At 51.5% G+C, this 18,364-nt stretch overlaps 1 protein-coding gene and 1 long non-coding RNA gene across 16 annotated transcripts in view; one reads left to right on the top strand and one right to left on the bottom strand.

Moving 5' to 3' along the window:
- The window catches only part of CELF2 (CUGBP Elav-like family member 2), an 836,861-nt gene that overhangs the window by 68,835 nt on the left and 749,662 nt on the right, over positions 1–18,364 (bottom strand). For 14 of the 15 annotated variants that reach the window (XM_045465677.1, XM_045465676.1, XM_045465665.1 and 11 more), the window contains 2 exons: positions 11,514–11,562; positions 3,317–3,451 (listed from right to left, as the gene is read on the bottom strand). In XM_045465677.1, coding sequence (XP_045321633.1) covers positions 3,317–3,451; positions 11,514–11,562 — 184 coding nt within the window. Of the gene's footprint in view, positions 1–3,316; positions 3,452–11,513; positions 11,563–18,364 lie in introns of those variants that run through there. The other variant, XM_045465678.1, reaches the window with a different exon arrangement.
- On the top strand, positions 11,569–18,139 carry LOC123591396. Its single transcript, XR_006709300.1, has 2 exons — positions 11,569–11,787; positions 12,021–18,139. It is a non-coding gene; the product is annotated as an uncharacterized LOC123591396 (long non-coding RNA).

The following is an 18,364-nucleotide window of genomic DNA, read 5'->3' as shown; positions in this document are numbered from 1 at the left end:
AGACTCCTGACATCTGCTGAGTGCTGGTCTCAGTGTGCCTGGCAGATGATGGCTGCGGTCCGTGGACAGTCATGACAATTCCTGGGGGGGGGGGGGAGAGGGGGGGGACATGGCACAAATCTGGACGCTGGGGAGTACTGATGGGCCTCTGTAAATAGCCCTTCTTGCCAACATGGAGATGAGGAGTTTTGTTTTAAAGATGGTGATTCTAAGTATAGCAGAGCCGTGGGTCCTAGCAACCTGCTACTCCGAATCAGTGGGGCGGAGAAGCTTCCACTTCATAGCCTGCGGGGAGGGGCAGAAACTACTGAAGTAGCAGAGAAGAGATGACAGGAGACACCCGCAGGGGAGCTAGCGCCACTCACTAACTGCCTCTCTTGTCTGCGTTCCCGTAGCCGAACTGGGCAAGGGCAAAGGCAAAGCCAGAGAGGTGAACCACTTTTCTGTCCCTCTCCCTGATGATCGGATGGTTTGATTTGAAAACTTTTTTACTGACTAGTTCAATACTCGGTTTAGTATTAGAAGGTGCTTTTCAGAGCAGCCAAGCTTTCCCTTTCACTTATTTATGTATTTATTTACATCTTCAATGGCCGAGCCGGCAACAGGCCTTGAGAACAGAAACGCTGAGCACCCTTTCTCTGCAGAGCCACTAACGGGAGACACTTATTAACATTTGATTGAAAACTGCAATTCTTTAATGAAAGCAAAATAGTAGCACGAAAGAGAATTGTTCTTTTAACAAATACACTGATTCAGGAGCAGTCCCCTGTACCCAGGAGTCCCCGGGTCTCGCTAATTGAAAAACCTACCACTGTCTGCCTTTGTATTTCAGAACAAACGGTTATAAATGAGTATTTTCCTTTTTGCCACAGGGAATCCTCATCAGTTCACCAGAAATTACTTTTCTGTTAAGAAGAAGAAGGAAAAGAAGAAGAAAAAGGGCAGGGAGGAGCATCTGACTCTTCACACCGGGCTGGCATCCGCATAAAATACGGATGAGGCTGCTCCCATAACTTGTCTTAGAAATCAGCTGCTCCGGGTTTCCAGTGCTGGCTCATCAACCACACGGCAGACCAGATGAGCCAAGCGCTCTTGTCGAGTGCTGCGTCCTGCTCTTTCCTGCGAAAGCTGGGGCTGCTTTAAAATCTTATCTGCAGAAATCCCTCCCGGACGCTGAAGGAGCTCTACACACCTCAGGCACGGCGCTCTTCATTACGGTCTGCGCTGGCCGGACCGAGAGAGTGCGTAGCGCGCCCCCTCCGGCAGAGGGAGAGCAGCGGTCAGGGTGTCGCTAGGCCCTGGGGATCGTCCTCTTATACAGGACATCTGCCACACCGGGGAGCTAGCGACGCCCGAGGAGGTGAGCGGGGCCCGTGTTGTGACTGCTGCCATCTGCAAAGGGGTAGACTAAGGGGCGCAGACAGGGAAACGAACGGACTCTGGTTACAGTTCATGTCAGAAGTCCTGGGACTGGACCTCGGGGGTCACTGACCTCTAAGCCACGATAAATGTCACTGGGGTTTCCTCAGGGGCCTGCCTTTCTGTTCCTTCCCCGCGCTGCATGCCTCGGTGCATGAAAAGCTGCCAACATGGAAGTGTGACGGTGAATAAGAACAGGCGGGGACGGTGGTTCTGACTGCTACAAGGGCAGCGGGAAAGGACCACGAAAATGCAATCTCGCGTTGTCTCCCTACTTTATTCTGTCTAGCCACACCGCCGGTCCCCGGGGCCTCTCCCCCCCGGCTGGCCCGCCTGAGTGGGCACGAATCTATCACGACTGCGGCACAATCAGATGATCCGACGTGATTGGAAGCTCTCACGGGGTCCACGTGCTGTGGTGGCACAGAGGGCCCCGGGACCGAGGTCCCCCCGTGTCCCGCTGGCACGGGGCGCGGCTGTGGGTGCCGCCGGCGACAGCGTGGGTGCTATGCTGTGGCTCAGCCCCGGGCACCGCATCTGTGTGGGTCCTGTTCAGCTTTCAGAGCGGCACGCGTTTTCCGTGCGGCGAGTGACAACCTTCGGAGCGATCAGGGAACGCTCCGGCCGTCATTCCCAAGCCACCTTCGGAGGAAAGTACAGGGACCGCAGGCTCGTGGCTTCCTCCTCCTGTCCCCCTAGACTACCTCCTTGTGGGGCTCTGGAGGTGGACGTGGGTGGAAAACTCCGGTTCTCTGCGCCTGCGGTTCCCGCAGCTGACACCGGGAAGTGTCACGTCTCTAAGTCAAAAGAACCAATGTTCTTCCTCACATGGTGCTGAATTTAGCTAAAATGAGGGAGATGGGTGGAAATTAGTGCTTTGGGACTCAAGGGCCAACCTTTGCTTTCGGCATGTGGTTCGAGATGGCAGTGCTGTCCCAGAACCTGAGACCAGGAATGAAAAGAAGTTTCTAATTAGCCCCACGGAAACTGTATCGATAAGCACATTAAGAGAATGAAATGCTCTTTGTACTGCAAACATACGGAGCTCTTAGAAGCACTGGAGGATATGTTTTACAGATACACTCTGACTCAGGCCTCCTGGGCTGTCTCGGGAAACACGGTCAGATGAGGGTGAATGCTGGAGCGCTTGCGAGCGGTGGAGGGAAGGGCCTGTGTGGCGCTGTCCAAGGGGAGGCAAACATGGAAAGAAAACAGTTAGCTCCAGCTGCCGTGGATGGCTGCTGGCAAAAATACTGGTTTTCATCAATGCTCGAAGCCACAGCGGCCGGTTCCGTCATGGTGACAAAGAGGAACCTGCCATCTCCGGGACCGCGTCATCTCTGCCACTTCATGGACTTCCTGCGCTCAGGCCTCCAGGAGTTCTGCTCTTTGAAATCAAAGCCTGAGACCCCAGGACAGGCCCAGTTATTCTGAGTCCCTACCTGCTCTGCGCTACAGGGAACCACTGACGTTTGTCCTCGGTTTCTATCGCCATCAAGCGGCCTGTCCCCTCCCCTTTTCTCTCGGGCATGGGCAGAAAGCTGGAGACTCAGATGAAAACAACAAATATTCTCTCTCCTCCTCCCCATCTCTCCCTCACCCGCCAACATCTACTTCAGTGTGAGATGGAAAGGGATGTGAACGACAGGACAGCCTGTCGGCCTCCGGGCTGGCCGGGACAGCCTGAGCTAATAAGTTGGCATCGAGACCTTGTCGACCTGAGAAATACAAGGTGATCACTTCGACTACGGTGAAAAGTTCAGGTTGGACAACTTGATCACACGGGACACATTACAGGGTGACCTCTTGCTGTGTGCGGTGGCTGCATCTACCTTGATGGTGACACAGAGTTCCAATTAGCACTTGAGGGAAGAGACTTTGCAGACAGCACACTCACCTCGACTCAGCCCGTCGGGTCCCCGGAGAATCCGGCATTCTTCTATCTGGCCAAATGGAGAAAACATCACCCTGATATCATTCTCATTACATTTCTTCGAAACCATTCCTATGAACAATTTTCGGTCTTCCACGGCTAGGAGATAAAAATAATGAATGAGCAAAGGCCATTTTATCCCGTTTCTTGTAATCACGGCTTCACTACCACATCAAACCGGGTCCCAGCCGTGTGAGACCCAGCGTGGGCCGAAGGCCAGCTCTTTCTACTTCCAGGCTGCCTTCCCTTCTCCACTGCCCCCCTCCCCGTCCTGCCTCTACTCTCCCTTCCTGAACACTGCCTCTTTCTGGGGCTTGTTCTTACCAACACGACATCTTCAGAGGACATGGAACACCGTGAGGTCCTCTCTTCCCAACCCTATTTGGAAACTCGGTTTTCCCTAATTTGTTCAAGCTCCGTGGAGTTGCTAAAATGCTACCGTTCCATAGAGATACTTTAGAATAGAGGTTAAAAACATTTTTTTTTTTTTTTGTAGATATTCTTTTAACTTGAAGAATGGCAGAGAAAGAAAAAGGCCAGGGAAAGAAAGGAACAGAGGGAGTGGGATAGGAAACAGAACTTTTACTAAAGCATTCAGTGATGAAAACCTTCTCCCCCAACTTCAAATAGCTTTGGATCCATGGATCCAGACAGTAAGAAGAGATAAGAGAGATGCTCATCTCTCCGGAGAGCCAGTAAAGACCTTCCGTGGCTGGCTGTCTGTCCGTCGCACTGGCTGTGCAGCTCTAAGCAGGACAACAGGGTTTGCAAGTGAAGAGGACGGCAATTCCAAGGAAAGAACGGGACTGGGGCTGCCTGAGGATTGCACCAGGATGACCCCATCGGGAACCCATAACCAAAAAGAACAAGGAGGGAATAATACTGTTCTACACACCCAGAGGCAGGACTCTTGATGAGCAAGAATACATTTTGGGTATCATGACAACAAGAAACCAACTGCATCCTGGAACCTGCCGGGAGGTACAGACTAGGAAGGTTTACCTCTGATGACCTGCGAGATTTTCCTCAAAATCTACAAGCTTGTGCTCAGGAGAACTGGCCTACGTTTAGCCTCAAAGGCACAATTATAACCGATGAAAGAGAAAAAACCAAAAACCAAAAACCAAAAACCAAACCTTCCCCTGCCTCCATTTTACAATGAAAACAAAACAAAACAAAAAACCCACCCTACACGCCCATGGGGAGTTTTATTTCCCATGTTGCATTTTAACCCATTTCTTGAAATGTAAAGGAGAGACAGCCAGCTGCACCAGCACCTGAGAGGCAGTCCTGGCTTCGGGAGGGGCCCTGCCTCCATCCCTGTGTAGGAACCCTTGCTGTCGTAGCTGTACCATAACCTCATCGCTGCCATCTAACTGGCTTTTATCTCTCGGTTATTCTTTCCCTGGAGAGTCAGTGTCTCGTTTCCACTTAACCGACAAGACTGTGTTATAGAATTTCCAGGAACAGGTGCTTTGGGTGCCTGAGGCAAGCCGGCCCGGGGCGCCCGGGGAGCTGGGAGAGAGCCGCTGGTGATGCTGGGGCATCATGACACAGGGAGGTTTGCTCTGGAGCAGAGAGCCTGGGAGGACCCGCCAGGAAGGGAACCCTCCATCTTGGAGGTCCGCTGCAGTAGCTAAAGCCACGTGAGCACCTGGAACCTGGCTAGCGTGACTGAGGAACTGAACTGTTACTGTGACTTCATTTTAATCTAATTTTAAAAAGCCACATGTGACACTCTATTGGATGGAGCAGCTCCCAGGGGCCTCAGTGAGGCAGCTAAATGCTCTCCCCACAGAGCCCCAGACCGGAAGGAAGGCACAAAAGACGTGGTTCTCGTTGGCTCTGAAGCGGGGCGGTGAAGGAACTTGCCCGGGGCCGCACCTGATGCCCTACTCCCAGCCCTTCCCTACCAGAGCAGAGGAGGGTGAGGTGGCCTCCAGAGGAGCGTGGGGCGGGGGCGGGAGACTTGCCTGGTCCCAGCGCTGCCGTCACGCTGATGTGTGACCTTGGCGAGTGAGTGAGTGGACTTCTGTGGACCTCAGTCTTGTCACCCACAGAATGAGGTTTAAATTCTTCTCTTTCCTCGCTGTCTCTCCTCGGTAACAGAGAGAAGGCGGCCCAGCTGCATGTTTGGGGCAGGAGAACGCCAGAGCCCAGGATCCCACCTGGAAAACAAGGGCTCCGAGGGATGCCAGCGGAGACCACGATGCCACAGGACTGTGAGCTGCGGAGCGTGCGCCAAGAGCTCGAGAAAGGTTTGACGGGCAGAGAACGTGGCATTTAAGGTGGACTTTAAAGAGCTTGGGGAGAGCCTGGCGGAAGGATGGGGGCAGCAATTCTGGCGGCTTCTGCAGGGTGGCTCAAGGTATGAGGGAAGGAAAACTCGGTCCACGGCCGCTGCCTGCGTTCAGCCTCAGCAAGGTGGACGTGAGCAATGGCGTCTCTGACTTCCCTCCTGCAGATGAACGATTTCACGCCTCAGAAGCTCTTCTCTCTCCCGTCGGAGCAGGTGAGCCAACAGTGCGGTACTGGGAAGCGGTGCAAGTGAGTTAAGCATCCGTGCTCACCAACACCAGGGTGACCAGGAGTACACGGTGGCCCCAAGGGAACGAGGCATCCCCGCGATGGGCAGGACCGGACTGAAGCCTGGCAGAGCAGGCAGTGGGAAACTCTTCCAGTCGCAGCCTTAACCTCCCCCCCCCCACCCCGGCCATCTCTGGGACTCCTACTTGAGGAAGCTATGGCTGATAGCTTCTTGAGAGTTAAAAAAAAAAAAAAAAAAAAAAAAAACAAACTCAAAAAACAAATCCTGTTGAATTTCTTATCCTTTAGTTCTTTCCAACAAAAGCCAATGACAAATCCCCAGTGAGTCCCTGGTTTCACTGGTAAACCTATCACGGTGGTACGCAGCTGAAGCATGTTGCCGGTTTTGAGCTTCGGGGTGATGCCGGAGCAGACTAAATGGGCAACTCGTGACTAAGCTAAAAAATAATTTTTAACCCAAGATGAAGAGTACGAACTGCTGGAAATCACCAGTAAACAAGCCCCGGCTTCCCAGGCATCACGACGGGCCAAATCTGGGCAGGGTGAAGGAGGCGAACTCTTCGTCCGGTAACAAGCAGCCGCTGAGGAAATAAAGTGGAAACCTACACGATCCACAGGCTTTCCAAAAAGCAGATTTCCTCCTGCGCATGCGCCGCGTCAGAGAAGCCGGATGTTAGCGGAAGTCCTCTGTGTTAGCGGAAGTCCTCTGTGGTTTTTAGCAGAGGGCTCCCTGTGCTTTAGTGGCGAATGGGGATAACTACCCAGTGCCAGCTTTAACCTCCTTCAAGTTTTCCCAGTGGAAATTTATTTGTAAGACTCATTCTTGGGATTCCCACTCAGAGGACCCCTAAACAGCCCTGTCACCATTTTACATAAACATAATTATCTTGCCATTTCACTTAACTTTTTTCATCAATTTCTGATGAATTTCTTGGTGGGGCTTTTCGTCAGTACTCCTAGGCAGTCAGTGTCTGTGTTCTATCCCCGGGAATGCAGATTGCTGAAATATACCTACTGTGTTTATAGCATTGTGTTAAGTGCCTTACGGAAATTAAAAAAAAAAAAGGAAAAGAATGAAAAGGAAAGGTCTCTGCCTTCCAGGAGGAAAGTCTACTTTCCTTCAGGATAACCCATGAATGAGTAAAGGCAGATACTTTGTGTAGAGAACTCTGTGCAGGTGTGGGGTAAGTGCCATCACTAACAACCACAGAGCCGAAAAGGTGTTCCATACCGGCAACCATTGCAAGTTCTCCTCCGGCGGTAGGAGAGAGGGTTAATATTTTAAGTTTTTAAGGGGGGATTTTTCAGTTTAGGGAATAGGAACTTTCATTAAAAAAAAAAATCCCTAATTGTAAGTCTGCGCTAACACCCCGGTGTATAATCTGTCAAAGTCACACCTGGATTCAGGGCGGCCTGAATTAATTAACAACTTTTCAATGTGTTAGTGCTAACATATGGCATTTAATTACTGCCTCCAAATCCGTGAGTCTCTCTGCTTTGAATTTCAAAATTATTTCTTCCTCTTCCAGTGAGTCAGAAAGTGACCGGATGGGAACACCCTGTGAATCCCATTTTCACTGGAGGCTGGCAGGCCTGCGCCTCCCAGACAACATTTAGTTATCTTGACCCTGCGAGCTCTGAACTTGACACAGGGACACCAGGGGTTTTCGGAGGCCTTGAGAAAAGAGAAAGGGCTGACGTGGCATTTCTGGATGTGAGGTTTAAGGACCCCTGACAAGTTGGGAGGTTGGAGTTAAGGTTAAAGCAGAATAAATTTATGCTCTGTCCACGGAGTGAAAAAAGAAAGAAACAAAACAAAACAAACCCCTCTCAACCAGGAGCATGACAGAAGAGTGAACGCTGGTTGGTCGCTGAGACCCCCAGCACAGAACCAAAGGCAACCTCTCTGCTTTTCTTAGCACTTCCAGCTACACAAACTTCAGACCTCGCAACTGCACTTACTTTTGAATTGTGCGCAGCTGCTACCTTTTTCCGCATCGCAAAGAGAGCTGGAAAAGCAGCCCTCTCAAGGTAGACAGAATGAAAGACTGTTAAGTAACTGTGTTTGTGCCAGGGTAAGCTGTGACCTGGAATCCACACCTCCTCAAGCCTCTTCCCCTGCCGTGACTCAACCGGATGCAATGGAGAAACAAGACAACTTGGATTCTGTGGAAATCTGGGTGTTTGTTCAACGCGTGTGTTCTTCTTAAAGGCCCCAATATTTTACTGCTGATCTGGAATGGATTTTTTTTTTTTTTTTTTTTTTTTTGGACACCTGGCACAGTTAGAAACACCAGGGCAGAAGTATAATGCTGTGAGTTTGCAGAAATGTGCTAGAGGCTGCAGCTTAAATCAGAGCCAATTAAGAGGGCATGCTATAGGAAGCCTGGAGATTTGGAAAGCCCGTTCGTTCGGCAAAATACCGAAGGGCAGGGCAGATCTATGAGCAGCCTAACATTTCTGGGCTCACCATGGCAGTTCCCTTTGTCAGAATCTCTAGATGGACAAAGGCTTCAAAGAGTGATTGCTTTCTGGAATTCATTTGTCCATCACTAATTAATCTGTGATTAGCAGCCCTTTCTTGCTGAGCAAATACAAAGTTTCCGAAAGCCGAACATACTGATAATGAAGACGGTAACTGTCTAACTGTGATGAGTCCTTTGTGCAATCCATAAATGTCAGCAAACTCAATAAAGGTGCAATTAGACCTCGTTATTCTTCTTTCACAACTACTGAGAGCATCTGAGCCAAAGAAATCTTTGTGCTCTACGAGCTTTGGAAACTATGCTTACCTGTCAAAACTGCCATGTGCAATCAGAAAGGGCTTGTGGCTTTTATCACTTGTTTTCGAAAATGATACATTTCTCCTGACTCCTCAATCAGGTCCAAGGAGAACCCGGAGGCCGGTTCAGTCTATGCAAGGTGAGGCACAGACTTTGCACCTCCATAAAGACACATGATTTAAAAGGAGCTGCTTCAGTCCACTTATATTTTTTGACTTCTTTTTCTGAGAACTCAGAAAATGAAGGTCAATCTACAAAGCAAAGGAGGAGCTGGCCCAACGAGAAGGTATGTGGGAGTGAATTTTCCCTTGTGTATACAGATCTGTGCTTTGGTATGAAAACCCAAGGCTGGAAGTGCCGGCCTCTGCTGCTCAGAACGCACTAAACCGGCTGCCTCGGGAGGCCACAAATGCGCCGACGACAGAGTGAATACCTTGGCAGGTATTATGCTAAGTTCTTTGTAGATGTTAACTTATGTGCTCCTTGAACAACCCTGTAAGGTGGGCCATACAGGAAGTGTTCAGACTGCAGACCACGGTAGCCTCCTCTTAGAGCTGGAGATACGGGGGACGGCTGAGGTCATGGGACATGCCCACGGACACAGCTAATGTATGCAGGGTCAGGGGTCAAGTCTGGACTCCCCCAGGGAGCGTTTAACTGCCACCCTGAGTTGCTTCTTGGACAATGGCATTTTTAGGGATGCTCTCATCTTAGTAAAACGGTGTCTAATCCTGCTTGGCACCTGAGATTGTGCCCTGCTGGGCTCGCCAATGGCACATCCACTCTGTTGCTGTGGTTCTAGACCCAGAGCAAAGATCACCCTCAGTGTCCGGAGCTGCCACTGGAAACAAGGGCGACCAACACTCTGGAGACCTCCAGGTGGCCAGCCTACAGGATGGGTTCTCTAAGTCAGGTCTGTGCCCACACAGCAGCAAATGCTAAAGAAGAAACCCTTTCGTGGTCCCACTACTTGGGTATTTCAGGTCAAGTATTTCCAGTTCAATTCTCCAATTCATCTTGTTTTAACAACCGCGACTTAAGGTTCAGAAATAAGACAAACGTTCCTCCGTGGAGCCTTGTCCTGACACAGTTGAGAATTAGGAGTCCAAAGGAAAGAGAGCATCTCTCGGTGGCCAGAAGCTCCAAGATTACCTTCACGGGCAGCGTTCATCCAAAATACATGAGTCCTCTCTCCACGAGGAATAGAACAGACCAGACTGTAAGTGGGTACTTCTGGAGCAAAAAGGCTCAGGAACCGGCATGGGTACCTGGCCTTCTTCCTGTAGACACTCTCAGTGCAGAGCTCTCTGAGGCCGTGGAAAAATCTGGGTCATAACGATAGTCTGCATTTTATAGAAGTGGTGCTCTATCCTTTGCAAAGCACTGTTATGAAGATCCTATATGAATCTAAAAAAAAAAAAAAAAAAAAAAAAAAAAGCCAACCTCCACGAGGCAGCTACATTTATTCCCATTTCATGAACGAGGAGATTAAAGTTCGGTCTTTAAGTGACCACCGGATCAGCAGACTGAAGGTTGGGAAGTTCCAAGGGTCAGGTCAGTGTCTCCGTAGCCGTCGTCTTCAGATTCACTGCGGCAGCCCCAGCCCCTGGCAACGTGCCTGGTGCACAGCGGTCACCAATGAGTAACTGCTGAATACAGGACCCAAGAGACTTGCCCGAGGTCCCGGGGGACTTCAGACCCTCTGACGCTGGATGCCGTGTTCGTGGTTAAGGTAGTAGGGGTAGGGGATGGGAAGAGACCCTGGGGCAGGGGTGCAGCAGGTGAGAAGGCAGTGGGCAGGGCGCAGAAGCCTACTCCCTTACAGACAAACTGGGTGCTACTAATGCCATGCTCCCACCTGGACTTTGCTTCAAAACTTCCTACCTCGTCTGTGAAGAAGCCAGAAAATGGGATGCACTACAATCAGCCAAAAAAAAAAAAAAAAAAAACAAAAAAAACCCAAAAAACCCCCAAGTACCTTGCGGAGAGCCTTAGACCCCAATCATCATTTACATTTGCAGATATGCAGCTCTCCAAGCACACGGCTTCTGCCCTGATTACTAATTAATGAGGTGCGGACCTGCTCTTGGAGGGAAACGGTGCTGATTGTGTCAGTCTTGTGGGGCGGAGCCGCGCCCAGGTCTGAGAAGGTAGAGGGTTCCTTCAACATACACTTCAGGAAAGTCAAAGAACAAAACCGGGACAGAGGCGGGTGTAAACGGAAGCAGAAACTTATGAGAGCGAAATGTGGCTATCAGCCCTCCCCTGTGTCGGAGAGCTAAATCTCAATTACTTCCCGGACCTCATCACATGCATATTTTAGTACCGAGCATCCGTTTATTTAATCAGCCCACTGAATTCTGAATGAATTCGGATGCAAATGCATCGGTACAACTGAGAGAAAAGAGTGCCATTGAGGAACACGCCAGAGGGAGAGAAGGGACAGCCGGCCCAATCCTCAGCGGGTGAGCCCTTTCCAGCTCATCTGCTCCACACACTGTGAGGTCCCTCCTCCCCATCGGGTGTCCTGGGTTGCTCTGTGCCAGGAGATCAACAAGATGCAAAGGCCACAGAGCCACCACACGGAGCAAGCCTCACACGGAGGGACCCCGAAAACCACTTCTTGTAACGTCGTCACAGATCTTGACACCAGAGGTGAACTGAGGCAGGGGAGCGGCTCCTGCGGTTCTCCAGCAGGGCAAGTTCCCTGCAGCAGCTCTCCCCTCCCCTCCCAGAGCCGAAGCAAGTGGGCCGGCCGCCTCCCTCCCCCACCTGACTTCTTAATTGAAGGAAACAGACAGTATTAAATGAGACAGTTGGTCACCACCTACCGTTTGACTTTTCACTATCGGCAGGTTTCATCTGAATGGGATGATGCATCTAAAAACACAAAAGTGAGAAAGTAAAGGCAGATTGAACAAGTGTGTGAACGGCCTCAGAAATCCCACGCTGTTCAACTTGAGCACGGATACTGTCATGAGGTCACAGAAACAAAAACAGGATCTCTCTCCATGAACAGCAGCGCCGTTAGGAGGCAAGCGCGCAGTCACATTCAGGAACAGGATTCTTTGGAGTCACTGGGCATCGCGGCACAGTATTTAAAAGGTTGGGCTAGGGGCGCCTGGGTGGCGCAGTCGGTTGAGCGTCCGACTTCAGCCAGGTCACGATCTCGCCGTCCGTGAGTTTGAGCCCCGCGTCGGGCTCTGGGCTGACGGCTCGGAGCCTGGAGCCTGTTTCCGATTCTGTGTCTCCCTCTCTCTCTGCCCCTCCCCCGTTCATGCTCTGTCTCTCTCTGTCCCCAAAATAAATAAACGTTGAAAAAAAAAAATAAATAAAAGGTTGGGCTTTGCAGTCAGACTGGAGTTTACACCTGGTTTTGCCACTCGGTAAAGAGTTCCTGCCTGTATCTTATAGGTAATTCTCGCTCTGCCAATCCTCATCGCCACTGATCTTGGGCAAGTGTCTCAACTTCTCTGAGCCTCAGTGTCCTTATCTGTGAACGCTGAGTATGAAATAAGGAAACGCACGTGAAGGGCTTAGTTAAGAGGGCACGGGACCTGCTGAGAAAAATGATCTATAGTTACTTTGTAACTCTTACAAATCTAAACACAAGACTGTCTTCGTTTTTCCTGGGGCCATTCTGATGGATTTTCCCTAGATCTCATTGTCATTTGAAGGCCTCTCATCTAGATGGACTTAGGCACCATTTTGTAATTTTTATTAAACAGAGAGTAAGAAATAGTAATGCGGACCCAGGAAAGGAAGGAGGAGAAGGGAACTGGGGGGGGAGGGCGGGAGGCACGGACCTCACGATCCTGTCCCCTCCGTAGGCGTGCAGGAGCGGAAGGAACCCGAGACAGAGTGGGGCCAAGGTCCTGAGCAAGGTCCTGTGGCTCTTCACACAAAGCCCGTCTCACCCCCGTGCGTGGTCCGTAGAGTTCACTCCAAGCGCAAGAAAGCTACCACCATTTCCAATTAAGATAAATTCCTCCAAGCACTCTCAAAGGTCCTCTGGCTTCGTGTTTCAGCAATACCCCAAGGAATCACTGGCCGTGCAAATGCTCTCATTACAATGGGTCCCGTTCTCTCTGAACCTTTAACTCGCCCAGTGGACTTCCATCACTTGCAAGCCACAGCCCTGGGTTTTATCTAATTTAAAGGAGAGGGGAATGGTACTTGGCTCTGGCCCTTAAATGACGGGCAATTATCATCAGGCAGGCTGGCCCACGTGCAGCTGACGCCTGCCAGGGTCTTCACAAGAGGGATGAGGGAGTGCTATCGGGGGACAAGAGGCTACGTAATGCAGAGCTGCTCCGTTTATTCTAAAAGGCAAGGCGCTCTTACTCCCTGAACGTAGACCCTGACGTGTGGGGTCTACTCGGGTCTCCACTCCATTAACATATTCAATTTGGGAAGGAGAGAGACCAGGAAGAGAGCGGGATGTTCGGGGGTCAGGAAGTAGACCAGTCTTTTTTGGAAAAGCCTGGAACACGTCCCTCAAAAAGCAGGCAGAAGTGAACGGTGCAAAGCCCCGGTCTGGGCTAGGAGTGTGGGCTCTCCCCTACAGGTGATGCCTGGGGAAGACGGGCCGAGTCCCTGAGCGGCACGTGAAGCTCCCAATGTGTGCCAGGCTCTGGGCGAAGAGCTGGGGAGCAAGGCCAAGTGAAGAAGCTCTGACGCTTCGGGGGCTCACTGTGTCTGGGGGAGGGCTGACCCGGAAACAGCCCCTCGAGCACGTCAAGTGCCATGGCAGACACGAGGACAGTGTGCGGCAGGGCCCGGGCGGAGCAGGCACCTCCTTCTGCCCGGGCAGCAAGGCGAAGGCTTCTTAGCAAAGGGGGCAAGTGGAACGAGTCCTAAAGGCCAAGCTGGACTTGCTGGCAGGACAGGGAGAAACGGTATCCGAACGACAGAGTGTCCGGGGCCAGGCCCAGTGGTGAGAAGGAGCACCTGTCCCTGGCAAGGAGGCCAGCGCACGTCGGGGGGAAGGACACCAGGGGAGCTGCAGACGCAGTGGGCGCCTGGGTCTCAGACGATCCTGCACGCCAAGGAACAGAAGTTGTGTCTAACAGTCAAGTCAGGCACAGAAGATTCAAGTAGCAAGGGCCACAAGGTCAAATCTGAATTCTAGAAAAGTCCTTTCTGGCTACAATGTGGTGGATGGATTATACAAGAGGGATATGGAGGGAGACAGCTAAGAGGCTACTGCAAGCGTCCGTGTGAAACTGCTGAAGGCCTAAACCTCAGAGGCAACTGGCTGGTTGTGGGGGTGAGGGGGAGAGACCACCATTGTGGGATCAGGGCCCCGGGAGAAGAAACACAAGAAAGCAATTTGGGGGGAGACTGATGAGCCCAGGCCTGGACACGCCCCACTCAACGTGACTGGGGCTGGAGAGCAGTTGCGGGAGTGTGTCTCAGGCTGCAGCGACAGCTCTGGGGGGCGCCCCCCGCAGCAGGAGCCACAGGCATGCATGGAACTGTCCAGGAGGGGATGTAAGTGGAAAGAGCCAAGAGCCCAGGAGAGCACCACAGAGAATAGCAAGAAAGAGGAATCTAAGAAGGACAGGGCAGAGGGCGGCCAGAGAGGCAGGGCCTCGTGGGAGAGCTTGAAGAACAAGGCACTGCTAGCCGCGACGATGAAAACGCCCCAGGATCCTTCTGGATTCGACAATAAGATATTCTGGAAATTTCTCCAAAGCAGTTTTTATGGGGCGGTGGGGCCAGAATGCCACACTGTGGGTGGCGGGGGCGTGACAGGGGAGACAGCAGCAGGGGACAGGAGAAATGTACGTGGCTTTCTCAAGATGAGCCGGCAGGGTGGGTGGGAATATAAAAAGCTCCGTGGAGTCAGGGCCAGAGGTGGGGAGGTGGAGTCCGTCTTCCCCAGACAGCAAAGACGTACAGGTGAAAGTGCAGAGAAGACTCAGAGGAGAGTCACAGGTCAAGGCAAGGAGAGAGGTATGTGTGCCGACACCACGTACGGACACAAACGCGAACGAATAGCCTTCTGCCCGCAGCAAGCTTACGATCCATCACAGTGTTTGGTACGGACACGTATGAAGAAGAATAAACGGTGGTCAACCTGAGAACAGGAGCCCAGACGGAGCGCTGCAGGCGGTGAGACCGACCTCTGAAGTGCGGGAGTTCTGGAAGCTTTCATTCTGCAAGAAAGCATTCTACTCTAAGGCGGTAAGAGGCCCAGGGAGCATTCAGTCCAATGGTCTCCATTTATCGGTCTGAAGGGAATAAGGACTTCACTAAGGACACACACAATTTTTGCGATCAAACAACCTAAGCTCTGTCTTCTTAATCCAGAGCCGATTCCCCCAGATCACACGGCTTCTCCACAAAATGCCCAACGTGGGGCCTGGACTTACGAGCCTACGATGAAGGACTACAGGCCCTGCCCACCGAAGCCGCTGTAATGACCTGTCAAGTCTGCACGCCACCCCCCCCCTCCCCCAACCAGGCCACTTCGTGTAGCTTTATGACAGGCATTACTCTAAGACTTGACTCTTGCTTTCCTGCCGCTGCTGAATTAGCTCCGTTTCTGACCTGACACTACCCAGAAGGTTCTGGAATGTAACAGTGGCGGTCAGAACACAGCTACTGCCACTGCAGACCTGAACTCGGTTCTGGTCTTTCCAGGGCCCAGAGAGGCAAAAAGTCAACTTCACGTAGTTGGATGGTCAGAGCACGGCAAATTCTGAACAGGTGGTCGCCCTCCTTCGTGTGTATTCTGGACTGCTCAGATCATGTGTGCACAGCACTGTGACCTTCGGGGAGAGAGGTGTTCCATCAGTCCTGGGTTAAGAATGGCTCATCATCACGAACAGTTCAAATTTCTGATCAGATATGGGACGTAAATATCAAGGAAGACAAACAAAAAAAAAGGTTTGTACGAGTTGCTCTCATAATGTTGTTTTACTGCCTCAAAATCTCATGATTCTTAAGAACTTGGGGAGGTTTGTTGAGTGGAACAGGGAAATTACTGGAAAGGAGAAGGCATTCCTGTGTCAAGTTTCAAGGTGTAATAAAGGGATTCCTTTCCTGTAATAGGAAATGCTTTCAAAGATTTGACCCGGTGTGACCAGGACCATGCATTCATTCACCTATGTCTGTGTTTTCCAGATGCCCTATTAGTTACATGCTAGGAACACACAATGCAAGAGTCTGGTCCCAGTGGAGCTTGTAATAGGACGGTTGCGAGGGACACATCGGTGCCATGTGCCGTGCTGAGACACGCAGCGTGAGGACCGAGAGGTGGCCAGTACAGACGAAGGGAGGGCAAGCCGGAGAAGGCGTCTCAGCTGGAGTGGTGTTCGAGTTCAATCCTGAAGGAATCCTAACGCTAACCAGGGCCTGAGGGAAGGACATTTCAGAGTAGAGGACACGTTCCAAGGCACAGAGTAAGGAAGAGGCCATGTGCTACTGAAGAATGATGTGACGACCTTCTCACCGACACAGGAAGCAAGAGAAGTCACTGACGATCATCCACCAAATATGGAATACCTAAAGCACAAGACTGATAGTGAGGGACATGCTCATAGACTGGAGAATTTCAAGATGAAGACAATGCAGATCTACTCAAGCTTGAGTTAAAACTGGGAGCCGGATGGGTGGCCAGCAACAACCACCCCCTGACCGCCTCCACGAAAACTAGAGATGAACTCCAGGGTGTCCGAACTGCTGCTTTTAGCTCTAGACTCTGGGGAAGCTGGCTGGACCGCCCCCAGAGCTGGATGGGGCGGGGAGCCCGTGCTGTGTCTGTACCTGGAGGTCCCAGGTGACAGCAGCGGACCAGAGGAAGGGCCGGGGGACAGGTTTCCTAACACCTCACCTGTTGCAAGGCCATCTCAGAGTTAAGGCTGAGGCTAGTTCCCTAGGGGAGGGTGATCTTCAAGAATTTTTGCAAGGAGTCTCCTAAGAGACACACACTAATGAAGTTGAATCCACATCTCCCTAAGCATCCAGGGTCAGCTGTGTCTGAAAAAGTCTCGAGTGGTCTGTACTGTCATGATGTGTCTACACTGTTGGGAGGAGTCCACGAATGTCATAAACACCAGCCTGTGACATCCACAGGGCGGTTTTCCCCAGGCAGGAGGGACACAGGAGTAGTGAGTCTATTATTGGTGTTCAAGCCAGCTGTCCTTGGAGCAAACCTAACGACAGGGCTCCCTGTTGGCAGAGCGCTTGTCCCGGGGAAATGCCAAGATCAATCGTTTTGGAAATGGATCCTGTTCATGGCAGTGAATGTGACTTAACATATTTCATCAAGTTTGCATTTCTATGAAGAAAGACTTCCAAATCTATTTCCTCGAAGACTTCTTTGCACATGAATTTTTCATTTTATTGTAGAACAAACATTTGCCTCAAGTGACACATCAAGGTGCCGGTCAACTTCTTGGTCCCTATCTAGCCCTGTTTGTTTAAAAACAAATGAATTCCAACAAAAGGGGAAATTTTAAGAGCTCCTTCCCTCCTGGCAGGGGTGGGGGAGGGGATTGGTTAATTTCGGTTACATCTGCGGATTCAGCGTTCCATCCCACTTACGGAAGGTGGAGACTCCCAGAGAAGAGGTTACTGCAGTTCAGGGGCATCCATTTCTTGGGGACCTGATCAGGCTTCCAGGGAGTTGGAGCCTCTTGAGGTTCAGGACTGCATCTCATGCCCGATCTGAGCAATGGCGTCAACAGCAACCCAGAGCCTGCTCCCCTCCGACTCAGGGACAGCTGCTATCCCACACCTCCAACTCTCCTGGGAAGCTGTGGGTCGGCGTTGGGGCACGCCAGCCTTGCGATCTAAAGCCTCCCCCTTTATCCCGCATCCTAACGAGGGAGCAGCACGTGGCCCTCCCTCCTCTCATCCCCCCACATACACAAAGGGCCCCAGAACTGGGTTTCCCAACCCCCGGTCTTCGGAATTGCAGATCTCTTGATAGGGCCCGACGATCCTCACTCCTGAATGTGCTGACCTTCAAATCGCCACAGGAGTGCCCAGCTGTGGCTCATGAAAATGATAATGAGGACACAACGTTGGAGCAAAGCCATTACGCCAAGTCCGCGGGCGGAGGGTGGAGGGCGGGGGGGGGGGGGGGGGGGTCCCTGCACGTACAGGGTCCTGCCATGTCACAGTGGCAGAGATGGGCTGGGCCAGAGCGCACTAGCATTCGTGGGCCGCAATCTCTAGAGCTCCCGTTATATCCGAAGTCTGGCGTGATTTCTCCAAACCTCTCTGCCCTGGTCCTGTGATGAGTCACAGGGAGCTTCTGAGTTGCAGCAGCCAATGTTTAACACAGGCCGAGTCTGGGAGCTGGAGGGCCTGGGGGAGAGAGACACTGGGTTCCCGCACAGAGTCAGAACTCGTGTAGAAACTTGTCTAACCCCAGCCATCACCGATTGATGAGTTAACCACCTTTAACACGAGATTCAATAAAACATGCCATTTTTAACCTGAAGTGGGCTTTACAGAGTCACTCTCCTGTATCTCATTATTAAGCCTGTCCTGACCCCTGAGGGAACAGCCGTGATGGTACATATTATAAGCTCACTGCCCATAAAATATTTAAAGGAAGAAAAGGGGAGGGGGGAGACGTGACTTCACACAAAAGCCACGCACCAAATGAGAAAACGACAGGGTCCCGGCCCTTCAAGACAAAGCAGAGCTCTCGCGCTCCGTGGCA

Source organism: Leopardus geoffroyi, chromosome B4 (assembly GCF_018350155.1).
Source record: "Leopardus geoffroyi isolate Oge1 chromosome B4, O.geoffroyi_Oge1_pat1.0, whole genome shotgun sequence".
Taxonomy (NCBI): Eukaryota; Metazoa; Chordata; class Mammalia; order Carnivora; family Felidae; genus Leopardus; species Leopardus geoffroyi.
The sequence above is the reverse complement of the archived record's forward strand: the minus strand, read 5'-3'. Positions and strand labels throughout refer to the sequence as shown.